At 40.8% G+C, this 19,535-nt stretch overlaps 1 protein-coding gene across 8 annotated transcripts in view; it reads left to right on the forward strand.

Annotated features, from left to right (window-relative positions):
• Mbnl2 (muscleblind like splicing regulator 2) overlaps window positions 1–18,980 on the forward strand; it is a 158,912-nt gene extending 139,932 nt beyond the window's left edge. For all 8 annotated transcript variants that reach the window (XM_036199763.1, XM_036199765.1, XM_036199762.1 and 5 more), the window contains one exon: window positions 16,213–18,980. In XM_036199763.1, coding sequence (XP_036055656.1) covers window positions 16,213–16,227 — 15 coding nt within the window. In that variant the 3' untranslated portion in view covers window positions 16,228–18,980. The remainder of the gene's footprint in view (window positions 1–16,212) is intronic.
• The last annotated feature ends 555 nt before the right edge of the window (window positions 18,981–19,535 follow it).

Here is a 19,535-nt window from a genome sequence, read left to right on the forward strand (position 1 = left end):
CAAAAAAGATAAGGTTGAGAACGGCTGAGGAAGATATACCAGATATCAACATCTGGCCCCAACATGTGTACACACACACACACACACATACACATGCATACATGTATGTGCACACACACGCACACATACACACACATACACTTTTTTTAAGAGATGCTACAGTTACAATAGATCTAAATGGGGTAACATTTTATCTCAGGTGAGCTAACAACCTTGCTCTGGTCCTGTTGGGTGGGAGCATGGAGTAGAAAGTGCTGTGGTCACTCATAGCAAAGAAAGTTGAACGGAGGAGTCCAGGACACAGGAAGCTGTGTCCACAGAGACTGCGTGGGAGTGGAGAGGCCGAGTGTGAGTTCACCATGAGGAAGCTGCTCTGCCAGCGAAGTACTAGGGGCAGGACTGAGAGAAAAGAAACTCGAAGGAGTAGTTAATGACAAAATCCAGAGGCTGCCTGCCACACCGCCCTCCTCCACCCCACCACACCGCCCTCCTCCACCCCACCACACCGCCCTCCTCCACCCCACCACACCGCCCTCCCCCACCCCGCCACACCGCCCTCCCCCACCCCACCACACCGCCCTCCCCCACCCCACCACACCGCCCTCCCCCACCCCGCCACACCGCCCTCCTCCACCCCGCCACACCGCCCTCCTCCACGGCATCTCCCTGTGGACAGTTTTACTTCGATCTGTCCTGAACGGATCAGATGACTGGTGTTGTCTGACAAGGGTTTGTGAAGAACTGTAGCTGTTCTGGTCATTGAAATCCATCGCTCTTCAGCATCAAGTGTGATACACTGTGAATCTTGTCTGTTTGTCCTGCCTTAAGCAACCAGTCTGTGGGTCTTATCATCACACCTTGCTCTACAGGGTTCAGACATGCAGAGCCCATGTTGATAAGCTCCCTGAACAAATACACACTCTTGTCACTATTCTCCATGAGGCGTTTCTAAAAACAGCATCATTAAATTGGTTACTGTAGGATGTCACTCAGTGTCCCCAGTCATGGTGCATCAAATCTGAAGACTTTGATTAAATAATTCTGGTAAAGGTCAGGAAGTCAGAAGAGCAAATTTACCACAGTTATGCCATACCTATAGAATAATACGTGGTGTGTGTGTGCACATGTGTGTGTACATGTGTACAGGAACACATGTGTGCCCGAGGTTAACCGTAAATGTCTACCCCAATTACTCTCCATCTTTTTTTTTTTTTATACAGTGTCTGTCAGTGATCCTGAAGCTCACTTTTTTAACTAGACTAGCTGCTCAGCCAGCCCCAGGACTCCTCCTGCCTCCACCTTCCCAGCACTGGGGCTGTAAACCATGCCTCTGATGCAGTCACCACTGCACCCAGGCTTTACATGCATGCATACTGGAGACCCCAACTGCACTTCCCCATGCTAGCATGGCAAGCTCTTTTCCCACTGAGCTCTCTTCCCTGCCCTAGAATAACATTTTTATGGGATACAAGTTATATTATAAATTGTAATAGGAGCTGGAATCAGTCACCCGAGTGCCTTGCCCAACTCACTTAAGCTAGCAAAGGAAGCAAGCCCAGAGCCTGCACTGGGGTCTGCCTAGAGCAGTCTTTTCTCCATTTTGCTGGCCACCTTCCTGAGCAAGTGCTTTAAATGATTGTGGAAGGACTCCAAGGGTTATAGAGCCCACAGACAGCATGGATCTAACTCAGGCCACCACCCGCTTAAAGCCATGTGCCAAACACCATGCGCAGCCTTTGATGTGATTATCCCTCTGAAAGCGGAGATGTCCCTGAAGACCATCAGAGATGCGGGGATCATGCCCAAGGTCTGTTAAGAGGCAAAGCCAAATTTCAAACTTCTCCAAACTTCTATAAAATAGCCATTTTATAGCAAAAGACCAAGCGTTATACAAGGATGAGAAACTCAGTCCCCTAACGCCACATTTTAGGTCTCTTTTACCCAATCAAAGCGTGGTTCACACCAAGTTGCTAACTATCAGTTGTTTTGGAATAGCCTGGAACTTTGCTTCCTCCTTAGAATGTGGAAGATTTGTAACTAATCAAAGATACCCAGAGGAGTTAAACTTGACCCTTTGTTTTTCTACAAGTATTTTTCCAGTATTAATTTCACAACTGTTCCATCAATCATTTTTTCCATCTGTGCCACTGTTGATCTATAATAAGTGATGAGGTCAGAAAACTGCTTGTTATGTGGGTTCTGGACAGGAGGCATTGCTTGAATAGATTCCTTTTGCTCATGTTCTTTTCTGAGCCCTTATTGACTCCTGAAACATGAACTAGAAAAGAAATTTCGAAGAGGAGACCTAAGAAGTGTGTAAAGGTGCCCTGTGCCTTGGACAGGGTGTTCAGAGTTGTTTGCTGGGGACCATATGTTAGTTTGTTAAACAGGAGCTGGAAGATCCCTGCTGCTTCTGCTGCTTATGCAGAGCTATGTGAGAAGTGAAGGCTTGAAAGTTGAACCCCATATATTTATTTGTTAACAAGATGGGTGCACAGACGTGTCCATAGATAGTCATTTTCTCTAAGCACTGTGATCTAGAAGTAATTAATAAATAATGTAGCTTGTGAAAATGTTCACATCTTGTGACTTTGACTAGGAGATTAGAATAGTTTCAAAGGCTGGGGATGCAGCTCAGTGGAAGAGCACTTGCCTCACATGCATGAGGTCCTAGGTTCAACTCCTATTACTTGCAAAAATAAAAAAGGTAGTTTAATGTTGTCTTATAATATTGTCCACAGACACTTGTTAAAAACATCAGCTAATACTCACAACACTGTAGGAGTGCAATGACTTTGAATTCCCATCATACAGAGGAAGGATATCAGGAATAATAGAGATTGAATGTCCTGCCCAGAGGATGCATCTACTGAGCTTGGCTGCTGGGTTCCCCCATGTCGAACTCTAAGGAATGAGAGATTCTGCCCTTCGGGGCGTATCGGCTTCCCACTGTGGTGGGCACTGTTCATCAAGCACTGGTGCGGATTGCATTTTTACAATAAAAGGTTTCAGTTTGCAGAATGACTGTTATGACAGTCTAAACTTCAATGAAAAAAATCAGAGAAATTCAGTCTGACTTCATTGTCAGTGACTGCCAGTATATATGTTATAGAAAGGGAAGCAAATGCATTTGCTGTTCTAAAAATCATTAGTCTCATCAAAAAACCCAGCATATTTCCAACATATGAGGCACCATTCAAACCTATATCTAAGTACACAATAGAATTATTTGAATAACTATTTAAATAGAAACTGAAACTGAATTTGATTTAGGATTATGATCCCTGAAATAATAGCCTTAGGGAAATAAACCAACCGTTATCAAAAACCTCTATTACATATCAGACTCTTTATATGCATTATTTTATTTAATACTCATTATTGCTCTGTGAAGTACCTCATGCATTTTCCAGATGAGAACAAATCGTAGTGAATAAACGACCCACAATTCGAGCAAGTATGTGGTGGCTGGATATGCTTAGGCCTCGGCCTGCAGGCCTGCATTTCCTGTGCTCCCCAGCATTTGAAAGTGTCATAGCTGTGGTCCATGTGGGGACTGGCTGCTGAGAACTCCTGCCAGTCAGACTCAAGAGGGAGTAGTTGCTGTCATCCAGCAGGGCAGCCTTTGGCTGTCATGCATGCCTGAGGGAATGGGTTCCTTCCCCAGCACTACCAAAAGACTGAACACAAAAAGTTCAACTGCTGCCTTTAAACATTTCAGCCATTTCAGAAGTTCTCACAGAGGTGAGAACCTTTTAAAGTCTAAATTCTGTAGTAGAGTTTGTCTGCAAATACTTGTGGCTGGTAAGATTGACAATTCAGATTTCAACTCAGCTACAAAAAGTAGAGTGCAGAGGAAGAGAGTGCCATTCTGCCATTCCAGGCTAATAAGCCAGTGGGGCATGTTGGAAAGAGTCAGCCGGAAGTCCTCTCACCCCAGACTTGAACTGTTTATTTTGTAAGTAGTAAATGTTTAAAACGAGATAGTTTTTCTCTGTTGTCCCCATAGAACCTCTGGCCACATCAACCTCAGTAAATACACTGAGCGCTACTAGTTAAGAAAGAATGTTGTGAGCACCCTGCGGGAGACATTTAAAAAAAAATGAGCAGCTATAAGTTCAATTTATTCCAAAGTAAAAGCACAGAAGAACTAAAGAGAGTCAGCTGAGGATGGTGATGGATCATGTGCAGAACTGAGGATCCCATTTTAAAGCCAGAAACAGGAAGGAAGGATAGGTAGGGGTGGAAGGTGGTTATGGTTTGGCAAGGCACAGAGACAGACACAGTGTGAAATACACTGTGTGACGCCAAAGCACCCAGAAGGCTAAGGCAGGAAGGAGGGTCTCAAGACCAAGGCCAGCATGAGCTACATGAGACCCTGTCTCAGTGAGAGCCAGGGTTGAAGTGTAGCTCACTGGTAGAGAGTGTTCCTGTCATGCACGTCCAGATCCCTGGTCTAGTTCTCAGAACTGAAAACTCAGGTGTCAAGAAAGGAGAATCCAGAGTTGGTGTCTAATGGGTGTAGGCTTCACTGAAGAGGCCAAGCTCCGGGCCAACTGCGGTGACAGTAGGGAGCACATGGAACGGACCCTGTCGGGAACTGTACATTTAAAGTGTTTAAAATAGAAAGATCTCATTTTATGTATACTTTACCATGTTTTTAAATGGACAGAGAGCTAAATGAAGACTTCTCCAAAGAAGAAGGGATTAAGAATTGTCAAGAAAGATGTCGGAGAATTAGGCCATTACTAATCTTACATTCTTCTTCTGATAAAAATCCCTCTTGTCCCCATGTGCCCCTTTAAGAGTTCTGTTTTCACAAGGATGATGACTGAACAGCTGTGAGTTTTCCTCAGTGGACTAAGTTGGTTAGAAGTGAGGTTTATCCTGGGACATCAGGGCTTATTAAAAAAAAAAAAAAAGCCTGCTGTGTATTCCCTGACAGTATGTCACTTCTCGATCCTTCTCAGCACTGGATATTAGGAGCCATAGAGCTGGGATTCTGGGACCAAGGCAAATAAAAGATATCCCCCTTTCTCATGGGCCTTATATAATAAAGGGTATAGATAATGAAAAATGTGCAAATAATTATAGTCCAAGTAATTATGGGATTCAGATCACCTCAGAAAGACCTGACTATTGATGAGGACACTTGGCAATAAAGAAATAAAGAATGTGACTGCTTGGTAAAGCCCCCTCCGCTGGCTTTCCTCTTGCCCTGCACCACGGTTCCTGGACTTCCAGAGGTGGTGTTGGGGAGAGCTGGTTGTAAGGTCATGTAAATACCCCCCACACCGAGGTACCAGTGAACTACAAGGGAGAGACAGGCTCGGCAGCTCACAAATCCGGTTGGTGGCCTAGCCGAGACTTTGACCCTCACGTCTACTTTCTGTATTTCCCTTTATACTAGAGCTTCATGCAATTGAGCGGCCAGATTAGTCCCTCCCCCCCAACACACACACACACACACACACACACACACACACACACACACACACACACCAGGCAAAGAACTGAGGAGGGTTTCAGGGTCTTCAGTGTCCTGGAAAATGTGTTGGACGGCTGCAGCATCTCGCTGCTTTGAGAAGTGCCCGAGGAGATTCCAACACAGGAAGGTATGCTTCCGCATCCAGCACTTCACATCCATCTTCCTGTTCATACCTCTGAACGGAGCATTTGGTGGTGTTTTTGCCATCGGCGCCTTCAAAGCCAGACCCTAATGTGCTGACTTCCACATTCTGCCCTACTGTGAAAGCACTGCAGCCAGACTGTGCCCAGGATGCCAGGCTGGACACTGGTAGCAGATACAAAAGCAGGGCAGTGAGCAATGTTGGGGACCTTATATCAAATACTGCAGGAACACATTTCTGTGAGTTTCCTTCTTTTCTTTTTGATCTGAATCTTTATTACTGTGAGGAAAACCACATGGTTGTAAAAAAAATCCTGTGTTGTGTGAACAAATCTTTCTGAAATTTCTTGGCACTTGCTGTATAAACGGATTGTTTTTAAAAAGTAAAATAGTTTCTTCAGGTCTTTTATTTTTTTTAACTTGGACACTGGTGTCTTTTATTCATTTTTCATTCTTGAGTTGTTAACTCATAGCTGTGAAAGCTTTAAGATAAACTTTATATCAAAAATAACCATAAGCAAATAATAGACACATTGATTATTATCCATTTATACAACAAAGAAAATCTTAATAATATGGTACCTAAATTAGCTTTTCCATGTAATTTTTTTGTTCAATTCAGCATCCTTGCCCAGAGGTCTCTACCAGTGAAATCACTCATGAGTGGGCTGCCTATTCAATCACAGCCCACTTCCTACACATATTATTGAAAATATTCTAAATATTTTAGGATATTTGCTTGAATGATCTGGCCACAGCTTTATGTTTTTGATACAGTAGGGAAATGCTTTAACATATACAGTCTGCATTTAGAAAGTGTATTTTAAAGTTCTTTGAGAGGTGGCTCTGGAGCTCAGTTCTCCTGTAGACAGCAGTGATGGTCAGGTCTCCACGTTACCTAGAGACTCACTGCAAAGGGAGCTCCTGGGCCTTGAGACACGGTCTTTAAAGATGGGTTTTTGTGTTCTTTCTGACCAAACAGACTTCTTAGGTGAGCTCAGTCCCCAGAATGCCTTCTGCAGAACAGAAACCTTGGCTACAGCAGGCCCTCTAGATGCCCCTTACAGTGTAGTTCAGACTCATGGCATGGTTACTGGAGAACAGTATGGACAAAACACTGTCCGTGCACATGGGAGTATCTATTTCTTTGGGATGAGTGAGAGAGAGAGAGAGAGAGAGAGAGAGAGATATCAAAGACACATGTCTAAACCTAACTCCTAGACTATGACTAAAACAAAAAGCCCTGTTCTGTCTTTTGCCTGCTGGAGACAGAGGAGCCATACATAGCTCAAGTCCACCATTGACAAGTCAGTAAGGGACAGTCTGTGGAACAGCCCTGGGATGTACAGTATGGTGAAAACCTGAGGAGAGATGGCTCTGGCAGTTCAGTGCTTGTCATTTGTTTGAATCTGCAACATTCATAAATAAAGATGAGCATAGGGGTTTGCATCCATAATCCCAGCACTGGAGCACCAGAGATTCCGGGACTTGCTGGCCAGACCATCTAGCCAAATTGGTGAACTCTGGATCAGTGAGAGGTCCTGTCCCACCTAAGAAGGTGGTGAGCAGTTGAGGAAAACACCCTGCCTGTATTGACCTCAAGCCTCCACACTCATGTGTACACACACACACACACACACATACACACACACACACACACACGTGTGCACATGAACAGAATCTGAGACTAGTTCCTGGGTGGCTATAAACTCCACACCACCCTCCCCGCTCTGCTGTGGCTTACCCTGCCTGCTGCTTTTCTTCCTGGCTCTCACTTGACCCTTCCAGTCTAGGGTTCGGTTTTAGTCTTTGCCTTCATTCACAGCTGCAGAGCAAACATGATCTCACAGCTCTTCTTCTATGGATAAACACACAGCACCCTTTAATATGCTTTTAATAACACCACAGGGCCAAAACCAGGGAAAGAAAAGAACAGGGCTAGGGGACCCGCCATATTTACCTTCATCCACATTTGTATGTCAAAGTCAGTTGTTCTTGGGGAACACACACTGGAATTTCATGTGCTGTTCATCTACAACCGAATGTAAATGTTGGTGGAAGGTGATCTGAGGGCAGCCCTACTGCCCCAGAGTGAGAACAGTGGAAACGATCCTTAGGATTCACCACAGGTGGAAGAGGAAGAGAGGCCTTGCTGATAGAGTTGCATGAGGAAACCCCCATGAGTCTTGATTTTCCCCGTGGGTAAGCTGGTGCTGCACTCCATCATTGGAGGTCAGGCAGGAGATGAACCTGAGGAGAGTTCCCTTCCCTGTTAGGAGGATTCACAGTGGCGGGAAAGGCCACCTTCTCCAAACACAGGGGACACCTGAGCCATCTGTAAGGGGAGGTGGCTTTTGTCTGGTTTTTGTACATTAGCAATTTCTTTGCAAGCATATGCAAGCCCCTTACTTCCCTACATTATATATTATGTTTCAACCACATAAATAGTTGTGGACACCATTTTTAAAGCCATCTGGTGATTTCATTTGTATGGCATTTGGTAAAATGAGGAGTTATTTATAATGAATTATATGTGGTGTGGAAATACACTTTCTAACTGAAACAGTCACTCTGGGGCAACCTTGAGCATTTCAGAGCACATGAGTAAGGACCAGTCCTGCCTGAGTGTGAAAGCACTCCAGAGCTGTGCTTCAGAGTTACACTGCAGTCAGAACACAGAGTCTAGATGCTTCCACACACAACTTGTGTTAATATGAGTTGTAGATGCTTTATCAAATCAGGAACTTCCACTTATAGATGTTATCCTGATAACTTGTCAGTGTAGGACTTGGTTAATAATATTTAATGAGGTTGTGTTACCACCTTTCATATAGAGAGCCCAGTTACTAATGTTTTACATGACATGTATATATTATCATATACATGATTATATATATACATATATATGTATATATACATATATATATGAACATATACCCAACATCTTCCATTTATTAATGGAAGCATAAAGCAAAACAACAGTTGGAACAAAACTGCTCTTGGAGGAACAACCAAATATTAGGGGCATGTCATCCAACCTGTTTTCTTTTCTCGGAATGAAACTGTCAATTTGACCATTTGCTCCCAGGACCCCAGGTTATACCTCTTCTGCACAAATAAAATCTACATTTGAAAGGAAGTTAAATGTGGTGGCATGCTGCCTTTCCTGGGCACAATAGTCCCCTGAAATAACAAGTAAGACTTGTTTCCAGAGTCTGGGGTATAAAGGGATTGGTGGAATGATTGCTAGCAGGCTCAAAGCCCTGGGTTCGGCTTGCAGCATCTCAGAAAACAAGCCCTGGCAGCACACACCTATAATGCCAGCAGTAACGGGGTTAGAGGCAGGATAATCAAAGTTCAAAGTCATTCCTGACTACCTAGCAAGTCTGAGGCCAACCTTGGACTAAATGAGACCCTGTCTCAAGAACAATCTTAAGACAGCTTTTTAAAGTATCCTTGCATGTGCCACTAATTATCTCTGAACTTTTGATACAATTAATTTATAAATAGTCATGAGATGGGCTGAAGAATGTATTTACTTGAAAGTGTACATATATGGACATTAAAATTGTAGTTTTAGTTAGTGATTTCAATCTCATTTCACGAAAAGACAGAAGACATTTGTGTTTGGCTTCAGTAATTCATACTGTCATTAAATACCAAATTACACTGATCCAAAAATATGCAGACATCTATGTGCTGCAATCAGAATACTCTGTGGGTTTTTCCTCTCTGATAACATCAGGAAACTGACCGTAATGGCGACCACATAGAAGAGGCGTGGAGCTATAGAGCAAAGGAGGGGAGAAAAGTAAACAGTGGGAAGACTGAGTAGGGCATAAAGTCAATAGGGTAATAAAAAGAAAATGGAGAGGACAGAGGTTGGGACTTACGTCATCGACAGAGCTCTTGTAGCATGTGCAAGACCTGGATTCAATCCCAGCACAGAAGAGTAAGTAAAGAAATAAAGTATCAGGATGCTGGACAACAGGCAAGTCTCTTTTTTTAAAAAAATACTTTTGTTTCAGAAAATAGGGAAACACCCTTCTGCAGCTGCAGAGCCCTGTGGCTGTGGGTACAGTCTTCCATGGTTGCAGAGCTCTGTGACTGTGAAAAAACCCTTCTAAAATAGTTGCCTCGTTTAGATATTTCCTTCAGGTGGAAGATTTGTTTGCCAGCCGTGTTTTCCCTCTGTTATCCTGGCCCCAGCTAGAGAACTGTTCCTTCTATCCTTGTATGACAAGATGTGAAACAGTTATAGGGGAGGGCAATCTATTTTTTCAGGATATTTCACATACCCTGAAAGGCTACAGAGATATCTTCTGTGGTCTTAGTTCCCTGCTCACGCCTGTACTGCATGCTGCCCCAATTCACCTGATGGTCTTCTGCGATGTGGCACTGTCCTCAGTTACTTCCTATGCATTCATCCACTCAGCAAGATACTGGTGCCTTCTATGTACCCAACCCCCATCCTAGACACCAGAAACATAAAGATGATTTAGACATCCATCCTGAGGAATTTGCTGAGGACTTGGAAATGCCCTCCACAGCTTGAAGTTCATGATACAAAGACCCTCTGAGGTTCTTTGGTAGTTCAGGAAGGCCATACAAATATTTTATAAGGTATATTTTATTTACCTCCCCAGAGTCAGCATTTGGTGGCTAGTCATGGGGGAGATTTAAAGAAAACATTCCTTGCTCTTCTTTCATTGTTTAGTGGTTTGGATGCACGAGTGTATTCACTGAAATGTCATCCACATCAATTAAGCAAAGCTATTTTTAACGAGTCTAGTATTTGAACTACCATCTCTGAAGATAAGATATCTGAATCTTGGCAATGAGTGTTTTCTGTTTTGTTTTGTTTTGTTTTTCAAGACAGGGTTTCTCTGTGTAGCTTTGTGCCTTTCCTGGAACTCACTTGGTAGCTTGCATCTGCCTCCCAAGTGCTGGGATTAAAGGCGTACACCACCACCACCCGGCTGAGTGTTTTCTGTAGGGAGTGGAACGGTTTCTAGAAGCCATGTAGAAATTTGCTTTTTTGAGAATATACATTCAGCTCCCAAAGATCGTCCACAAGTATAAACTCAGAGGCATTAATACATGGTCTCTGAAACACTAGAGCAATCCCATGATGTGCCTTCTTTTTCACTCTCCTGCATGAAGATGGGCTGAGTCAGGAGTTGAGTTCATGGCACTGATGAGTTCAAATCCAGTGTTTCCTTTTCTGCACAAACTATTTTGCTTTCAACTATTTTACGCTCCGGCCAGATCTCTTGCAAGTGATGGATGGTTCAGCCTAAATCCATCATCATTAAGAAAGAGACAAGACAATGTGAATATTTCATAGCTAGTGACTGATTCTAGGACAGAATGATTGTGTTTTCTTTTTAGGTGGTGGTGTCTGCTGGTCTAGTGCCCTACTTCTGGAGGTGAACACTAAATGTCTGGAAGTTGCAGGGTTTGCTCCCCAACAGATATTCTCTCCCAATCCCACCAACTTTCCTGCCACTGTCTGCCCTGAGGATGCTACAGCTATTGCTCAACTCAGGAAGCAGCAGTCTTGACTTGGTTGGGTATCTCCTCCACAAAGTGGGTCTGATGCATACATCCACCGTCCCCTGTTGCTGAATCCAGCCACAGATGGATCTGAGCCACACACGGTCATTCTCTGTCATGTGGGTCAGCGTGCTATGTACTGCATACTGACTGACCCTGAAGGGCTTGTATTTCCTAAGACAGAACCTAACCCAGACCACGTCTTTGTAACTTTTGCTGTCGTTCATGTCACACATGTCACTAAGGATACAAGAACAAGTCAGTGGTTGCACACACGTCTGATAGGAAGACCTAGCTGACGCTTTCAGGAGCCATTCATGCTTTTTCTTCAAAAAAATATCAGCCCACATATGGACTATGTTCACACCGAGGAGAATCATCAGACTTAAATACAGCAACTTAAGGAATGAAGTTTAACTAATTATTATGATTTCCTTTCCTTATTAATAAGTAGATTGCAACCATCTGGTGTTTTCACATCACACATATTATTACAGAGGGACCCCAAGTGATTTGTGAAGGCACACCTGATTGGAGGTCAAGTGTATCTGTCTTTTCTAAATTGAATCGTACATTTTGTGGGTATCAGTTGTCTTCATTTTTGTGTTGTTCTCGTGTTAGTGGGAAAGGGATTTGAAAATGATATTTTCAGTTCAAAATTTTGACTTAGCATACATGACAGACCATAATCATACTCAAGAATTTTGTCCCTCTAGTCGCAGCTCTGTTATAGTAAATACTACTTCCTTAAGGGAATCGCCCACCAGGAAGATGCACAGATATATGTCTTGTTAAATACATTTGATTTTTTCCTGCCACGGCTTGCCAGTGTTTCACAGAGGCTGACGCAGTGGCTCTTTGGTGGGGTAGGGTGGCAGACGTTTCTTGCATTCACTGGGAAGAGGCTAGGGTAGGATGTAGGTGATTGCTGATGGCCAGCACTAGCTCCTTCAGACAGCTCACACTGTTCTCCGTTTCTTGCACCTGGCTGGTTCCTCCAGACTTGCCCTATGGCATCCCCTTTCTCTTATTCACAGGCTCAAGGGGGTTCTTCTGAGCATCCTTCTCAGTTAGCATGTTATGAGGTACAAAAAAGCCTTTGGAATCACAGCTTCCCTTCATTCCTGGCACGGGTCTGAGACAGGCCACCATTTTCATGCCCTGAAGAGAATTCTCATGCCAGGAGCAAAGTGAGCAAATATCTGGTTGTGCAAGACAGTTAATATTGCACAGACTTCCATATCTGCAAAATATGGCTACAGCACAAACTAGGCTCATATGTGATAGATGTTCTCAGAGCCTACTGAAAACCAATAGTGTACACACTAAAACGCAGGCAGAAACAGAGAAGGTCCTTTAGTAGAACTGATAGCTAGCTCTCCATTTAACTTGTACGCAGACTCTTGCGGACCTAATGAAAGTTTTCAGTTATCTCCTCTGAGAATGTCTGGGCTACAGTGCCCTGAAATAGACACCTGAGGTAGCAACCTCAGCTTGGACTAAAGGCAGGAAAGAAAGCACTGGCATGTAGCCTGTTGTGCTTAAATTTGATGGGCTGTTTTAAAAGTTCTTCAATGTGTGTGCATGGTGTGTGTGTGTGTGTGTGTGTGTGTGTGTGTGTGTGTGTGTGTGTGTTCATGTAAGAATTCCCACAAAGGCTGAAGACAGAGGTCTCAGGTCCCCTGCAGCTGGAGGTACAGGCAAGTTGTAAGCCTCCTGATGTGGGTGCTGAGAACCGAACTGGGTTCCTCTGAAAGAGCTGGAAGCACTCTTAACCGCTAAGCTATCACTCTAGCCCTGATATTGTAATTAACCACTTTTAAATGTACAAACTCAAAATCAGGGTTTGTCCAAATCAGATTTGTCGTGTGTGTGCCAGGGCACCTGTAACACCTAGAAGCCTAGTCTTTTAAGCATATGACTTGTGCCCGTACTTAATGTCCAGGCACCTCTGAAAACCATCATGAAGAATGGTGGAGAGAGAGAGGTGGAGAGCTGAAGAGGTGTAGTCGGATATACATAGATAGTATAGAAGAAAATCTCCGGGGCAAGCCAGTGGAAAAAGGTACAAAATGTATTGGTTCATCTTTGAATTGTAGCCCTTTAGCATCAATTAAGAATAAAATCTGACTCAAGAGAAGTTCCTAACACCATCTTCACTTCCTATGGCGCACCCAGACACCACAGATCCAAGTGTTATATGTCTCCTAACGTGAAAAACAGTGATCAAAGGGACAATTTTGAAATGAGTGGCATTAGTTCACTGCTGCTCATCGCCTTAATAGTCTATTTCCAAGGGTCACTTTTTTCCAAGGGACACTTTACCCTAGAGCAGAAGTCTCAACCTTCCTAATGCTGTGGCCCTTTAATACAGTTCATGTTGTGGTGACCCCTAACCATAAAATTATTTCATTGCTACTTCATAACTAATTTTGCTACTGTTATGAATTGTAATATAAATACCTGATATTCAGGATATCTGATATACAACCCAGATGGGGGTTCTGACCCTCAGGTTGACCACTGTCCTAAAGTGTACTTCATTCAGACAGTCCCAACAAGTTAGAGTTCTCAGAAAAGAAAATTATTAATAAATGATACTTTCGTGAAAAAATGTTGCCACCTACAAATGCAACTTCTAAGGAAAAAAATTGAATGCTTTCCTGACCCTTAAGGTCAAGTTTTGGAACCTCTTGAAGTCCACAGCTGCTAATGAGTATAACTCATCCTCTTTATCTACACATACATTCCACAAATAAACAAAGGTACAGCCCTGAACAGCAAATTTTCTGGTCTAGATTCAAGGTAGCAGTCGTGACTTTAAGTTCAGCAACACCAGAAGGCACTTTTGGCTTTTGAGTAGCCTGGAGCAGAGGGAAAAGGCAGGCTGGGTGAGTCTAGGAAACTTTTAGTTACAACTTTGAAACCGAGTTCCAGTCCAGCTACTCAGTTTTCTCTTTGTCACACACAAGTTCAAAGCATTGTTGTAAATTTCTATAATGCAAATCCACCCATTCTCATTGTACTGAGCTTTCTGTAGGGTGCCTGTCTTTCCAGGTGTTTGTAAATTTCATTCTGTCTGGCTTTTTAATTTCATCCAATAAGCAGGATTGTGCATTTTTGAAATACACATTATTATATGTTTGTCTCAGAAACTAGAAGATTCCCCTAAATCTTTCAGGATCTCTTGCTACAGCAATGGAAAATAGGGGGGGGGAATAGGACATGATTTGCTGTCTTAGGAAATGGTCCTGTTGTACAGATAGCATGGAAGCCTGGGGATGAAATAGAAGAAATTCCTATTTAATAATTAACTATCTAAACCTTAAATAAAAGTTATAATCTATTTGGAGAATCTAAATATTACCTAACTGTAATGGTATCATTCAAAGACAATATGATAAATGCATTCACATACTAGATCTTGTGATAGTATCTACATATAACAATTGTGTTATTCTTAATCACATCTACCAAGATATGAAACAAGGAATGCTATTTTCCAAATTAGCTTCAAATTCCAAGGAATTATTTTTAAGAACAAAAATAGGGTAGGGGCTGGAGAGATGCCCAGTGGTTAACTTGCCCCTCTTCCAGAGGACCCAAGTTTGGTTCCCAGCACCCAGGTTGGGCAGTTTAGAATCTCCAACGTCCTCTTCTGGGCACCCATCCACATGTACCATCCTCACTCACAGACACATATACATCCATATATAACTAAATATAAGTAAATAAATCTTAAATGAATAACCTTGGTATCTGAAGTTTTGAACTTTCATGTCACATAAATATTTTCTGTAAGTCAGCCTTTTTCATCAGTTCTATATACATCTGTATGTCTCAATAAAGTAAAGGATGAACATGTTTATCAATTAGCTATACTAAAAGTAGTACATATGAACTATTGGAGTGTTCAAGGAAAAACATCCATATGCATAAACTTTGACATAATAGCATAATAAATTACATTTATAGATATGGCCCTTCTACTAGGAATTGAAGCCTGGTGTGTAGCAGTATTAGCGGATGTTTATCATAGCAGTTTTCTCAGTTATTTCGTGGAGATTTTTGGCTATTTAACAAATAAATTTTTGTTCATTAATTATGCAGAGTTAAATCAAAACATTGCACAAAGAACAAATAGTTTTGATAAAATTTTATATTTAAGCTTGATATTTAATGGCATAGACCACATAGGCAAAACTCTCTCACCTTTACAAAAGGATAGAGTTAGAAAGGGACATGATTGGACGAGGGGTTTAGCTCAGTGGCAGAGTGTTTGCCTAGCATGTGCAAGGCCCAGGGTTCAAAATCTAGTAATGCAAAAGCAGGGATGGGGACCTTGGAGATTAATCCTGAGGACCATAGCTTGAATTTAATAGTAAACTATTAAAGCCTTGTTTGAGCGTTATCTATGCTTTTGGGTTTCTTAAGAATATCTTAACTGCTTAATTAGATTGTTATCCGTTTTCTCTTTACTCTGACATTTAAGCATATTCTGCATTTGAAACTGGTTGCTGTTATATCTTAGAAACAAGATTATGTTTGTAAGACTATCTTTGAATTATAAGTTAATAGTTAAACTATCTGATTGATTAAGTCTTAGATATTTATAGTTAAGTTCATAAACAACTTTCAAAGAATAAATTCTCTGCTTAGACTTTCTTAACTGCTAGAAAAAATATCAATTTGATAGTCATATGAACATATAGCAAAGAAGTATGAAGCAAATGATTTAGGAGACTGAGGTCTAAACAGACTGCCTGCCCACATACATGCTGTTATGGTGCCATAGAGAACACTGTGTGTTTGAGTCACCATTCCTTACCACAACCACACAGAAGAAATTGCTAAATGTGAAATCCTCAGCATGAAGGGTGGAGATTTTACAAAGTTAATGGTTGTATCAGAATTATGAGAAATTGAAGATTATTCTACTTTCAAGTATCTTTTGGCAAAGAGTAAGACTTGAACTTGTTGTTTTCCCTGCAGAAAGTCTAAATTGCATTTGTCTTTTTCTTCAACAGATAATTCTGAAATAATCAACAGAAATGGAATGGAATGCCAAGAATCTGCATTGAGAATAACTAAACATTGTTACTGTACATACTATCCTGTTTCCTCCTCGATAGAATTGCCACAAACTGCATGCTAAATTTAGTTCTCCTGGACAGACCACAACCCTAAGGCTAGTTCTGCTATGTCATATATGAGTATTAAATATGGTATGCTTAGTATATTCCAGCCTAAGATAGTTAACTACCTGAGACCAGCTGCGATGTTCAAAGGCATAAAGGATGAGGTTTTCTTTTACAGGGTTCTAAGCATAGTTTCTGTCCTAGGAATATTGTCTTATCTCCGTAACTATAGCTGATGCAGAAAGTCCAGCCAATATACTCATTTCGACTCAGAATATTTCAAATTTAGCAATAAACAGTTAGCATTAGTGTAAGTACTTATTCCAAGGGCAGGTTCGATTCTAACTCCAGTCACCACCATTTCATTTCCTGACTGGATCAAAGGGTGTGATTCACTTCTTGACGAGATGAACACTGTGTCAGAGATGAGAAGTGAAGTAAAACAGACGCCTGCCTCGCAGGTCTGAAATCTGAATGGCAGTTCAAGCACAATTGCTGGGGACACATCAGAGTGTGGGTTTCGGTTTGCCCAGAGATGCCGCACTGAATCATGGGAATAACATTGCATAGATTGAAAAAAAAAAAAAAAGAACTTTGCACGGTATGAGCTTCATACCCCACCCAACAAAGTCTTGAAGGTATTATTTTACAAGTATATTTTTAAAGTTGTTTTATAAGAGAGACTTTGTAGAAGTGCCTAGATTTTGCCAGACTTCATCCAGCTTGACAAGAATGAAAGGCTCATGCCAATTAGTGGAATCTAAGGGATTGGTCTTTCAAACTCGCCCTCCGGTTGCCTGTTACCGAATATCTCTTCTAAACTAAAACCTAGTCCAACAGGGAAGCTGTAGGTGGGGAGGTCTGTATAATATTCCAGTTGAAGTACGTCTGAGTTTAGTCACTACAGATGTAAACTGTGACTTTAATCTAAATTACTATGTAAACAAAAAAGAGGTAGATAGTTTCACTTTTTAAAATATCCATTACTGTTTTTGCATTTCAAAAGTTGGATTAAAGGGTTGTAACTAACTACAGCATGGAAAAAAATAGTTCTTTTAATTCTTTCACCTTAAAGCATATTTTATGTCTCAAAAGTATAAAAAACTTTAATACAAGTACATACATATTATATATACACATACATATATATACTATATATGGATGAAACATATTTTAATGTTGTTTACTTTTTTAAATACTTGGTTGATCTTCAAGGTAATAGCGATACAATTAAATTTTGTTCAGAAAGTTTGTTTTAAAGTTTATTTTAAGCACTATCGTACCAAATATTTCATATTTCACATTTTATATGTTGCACATAGCCGACACAGTACCTACATAGTTTTTAAATTATTGTTTAAGAAATGAAACAGCCGTTATAAATGGACATTATGTGTAATTGTTTAAAACATCCATTTTCTTTGTGGACATTTTAGTGATTGAAGTATTTTGACTTTTGAGATTGAATGTAAAATATTTTAAATTTTGGTATCATCGCCTGTTCTGAAAACTAGAGGCATCAACCATATCAATTTTTTTTGATTGAGAAAAATTCTGCATTTAATTCATGTTGGTCAAAGTCTAATTACTATCTATTTATCTTACATCATAGATCTGATAATTGTATCAAAAGAAAAATCACATTCTGAGTATAATCTTGCGTAGTGCTTGTATCGTGTTTGTTTTAATTTGTGGAAAGATATTGTATCTAACTCGTATCACTTCGATAGCTTCCATCTTTATGTATTATTGACATTTGTAATTTTCTCAGTTATAACAATGTAGTTATGCTACAACTTGCCTAAAACACTCATACTTATTTTTTTCTTTGCTTATTCATTTAAACTCATGGAGAAGATAGTAGACATTACTAAAAGGTAAATTATGGGAATCACTGAAATATTTTTGTAGACTAATTGTTGTAACTGTCTTTTTTTCTTTCATTTCATGATTTTTATTTTAAAAATTATTAGCACATAGCTATTTTCAGCCCTTTAATAATGGAGCATCAAAAACATCACCTGTATCCCCCAGCAAATATAGATGACTGTATTTTTTACTATGATATCCATTTTCCAGAATTGTGATTATAATATGCAGAGAGTCAAATATGCCATTTACAATGAGGAGGAGGCAAGGCAAATGCATAGATGTACAAATATATGTACAACAGATTTTGCTTTTTATTTATTTATAATGTAATTTTATAGAATAATTCTGGGATTTGAGAGGATCTAAAACTATTTTTCTGTATAAATATTATTTGCCAAAAGTTTGTTTATATTCAGAAGTCTGACTATGATGAATAAATCTTAAATGCTTTGTTTAATTACAAAAACAAAATCACCAATATCCAAGACAGGAAGATGTCAGTTCAACAGCTACAGGAGTTAGGAAACTAACTCCACTTGTTCGGGACTCCATTTCACTCTTGATTTTCAGGGTGTAACAGCACTTCACAGACATATTCTTTCAGCCACATACCACTGGTCACATTTCTACTAAATCTTTCCATAACACTTCTTACAGAATTCCCTCATTCGTTATCTTACAGTGTAAACAGGAGTCTAATTTGTATCAATTCTATGTTTTGGTTGTAATATTCAGTTCACTCACCCAATGTACAACCAATGAAATAAAAGAAGCATTTAAACGGATTGTGTGGGCTTCCTTCTTGTTTAGATAATTAGTTGGGCAGAAATGTTTTTACTTTGGTGCAGATATCACTTAATAATATCAAAGAACCAACAGTACTTTCAGATGGGAGATGGGCAACGCTTTGGTTTTATTATTTTCTTAAGTTTTTTTGCTTCGGGCGTCGGCTCTTTTCTTTCACACTTCCGTCTGAGGGGATACATACTACTGTGCATGTGGAAATCAAAGGACAGTTTGAGATAGCTGATTCTCTTCTACGATACGGGACCTAAGGATTGAACTCACATTGTCAGACTTGGCAGCAAGCACATGCATCCACTGAGTCAGCTTTCTAGCCCAGGGCTTTGGCTTTTCACAGCAAGAACAATAATTTAAAATGATCACTGGGGAGTTACATTCAGCATCATTTAACATGAGCAACAATACATCCCACCATCCAATGTTGCTGGAAATACAGGCCCACAGTGGAACACCAAAATGTTGGTTATTTTTTGTTCTTACTCTTTTGGGGGGCCCACCACCCAACTCCCAAATAAATCATGCACAGAGGCTTATTC

Source organism: Onychomys torridus, chromosome 9, assembly GCF_903995425.1.
Source record: "Onychomys torridus chromosome 9, mOncTor1.1, whole genome shotgun sequence".
In the NCBI taxonomy this organism is placed as follows: Eukaryota; Metazoa; Chordata; class Mammalia; order Rodentia; family Cricetidae; genus Onychomys; species Onychomys torridus.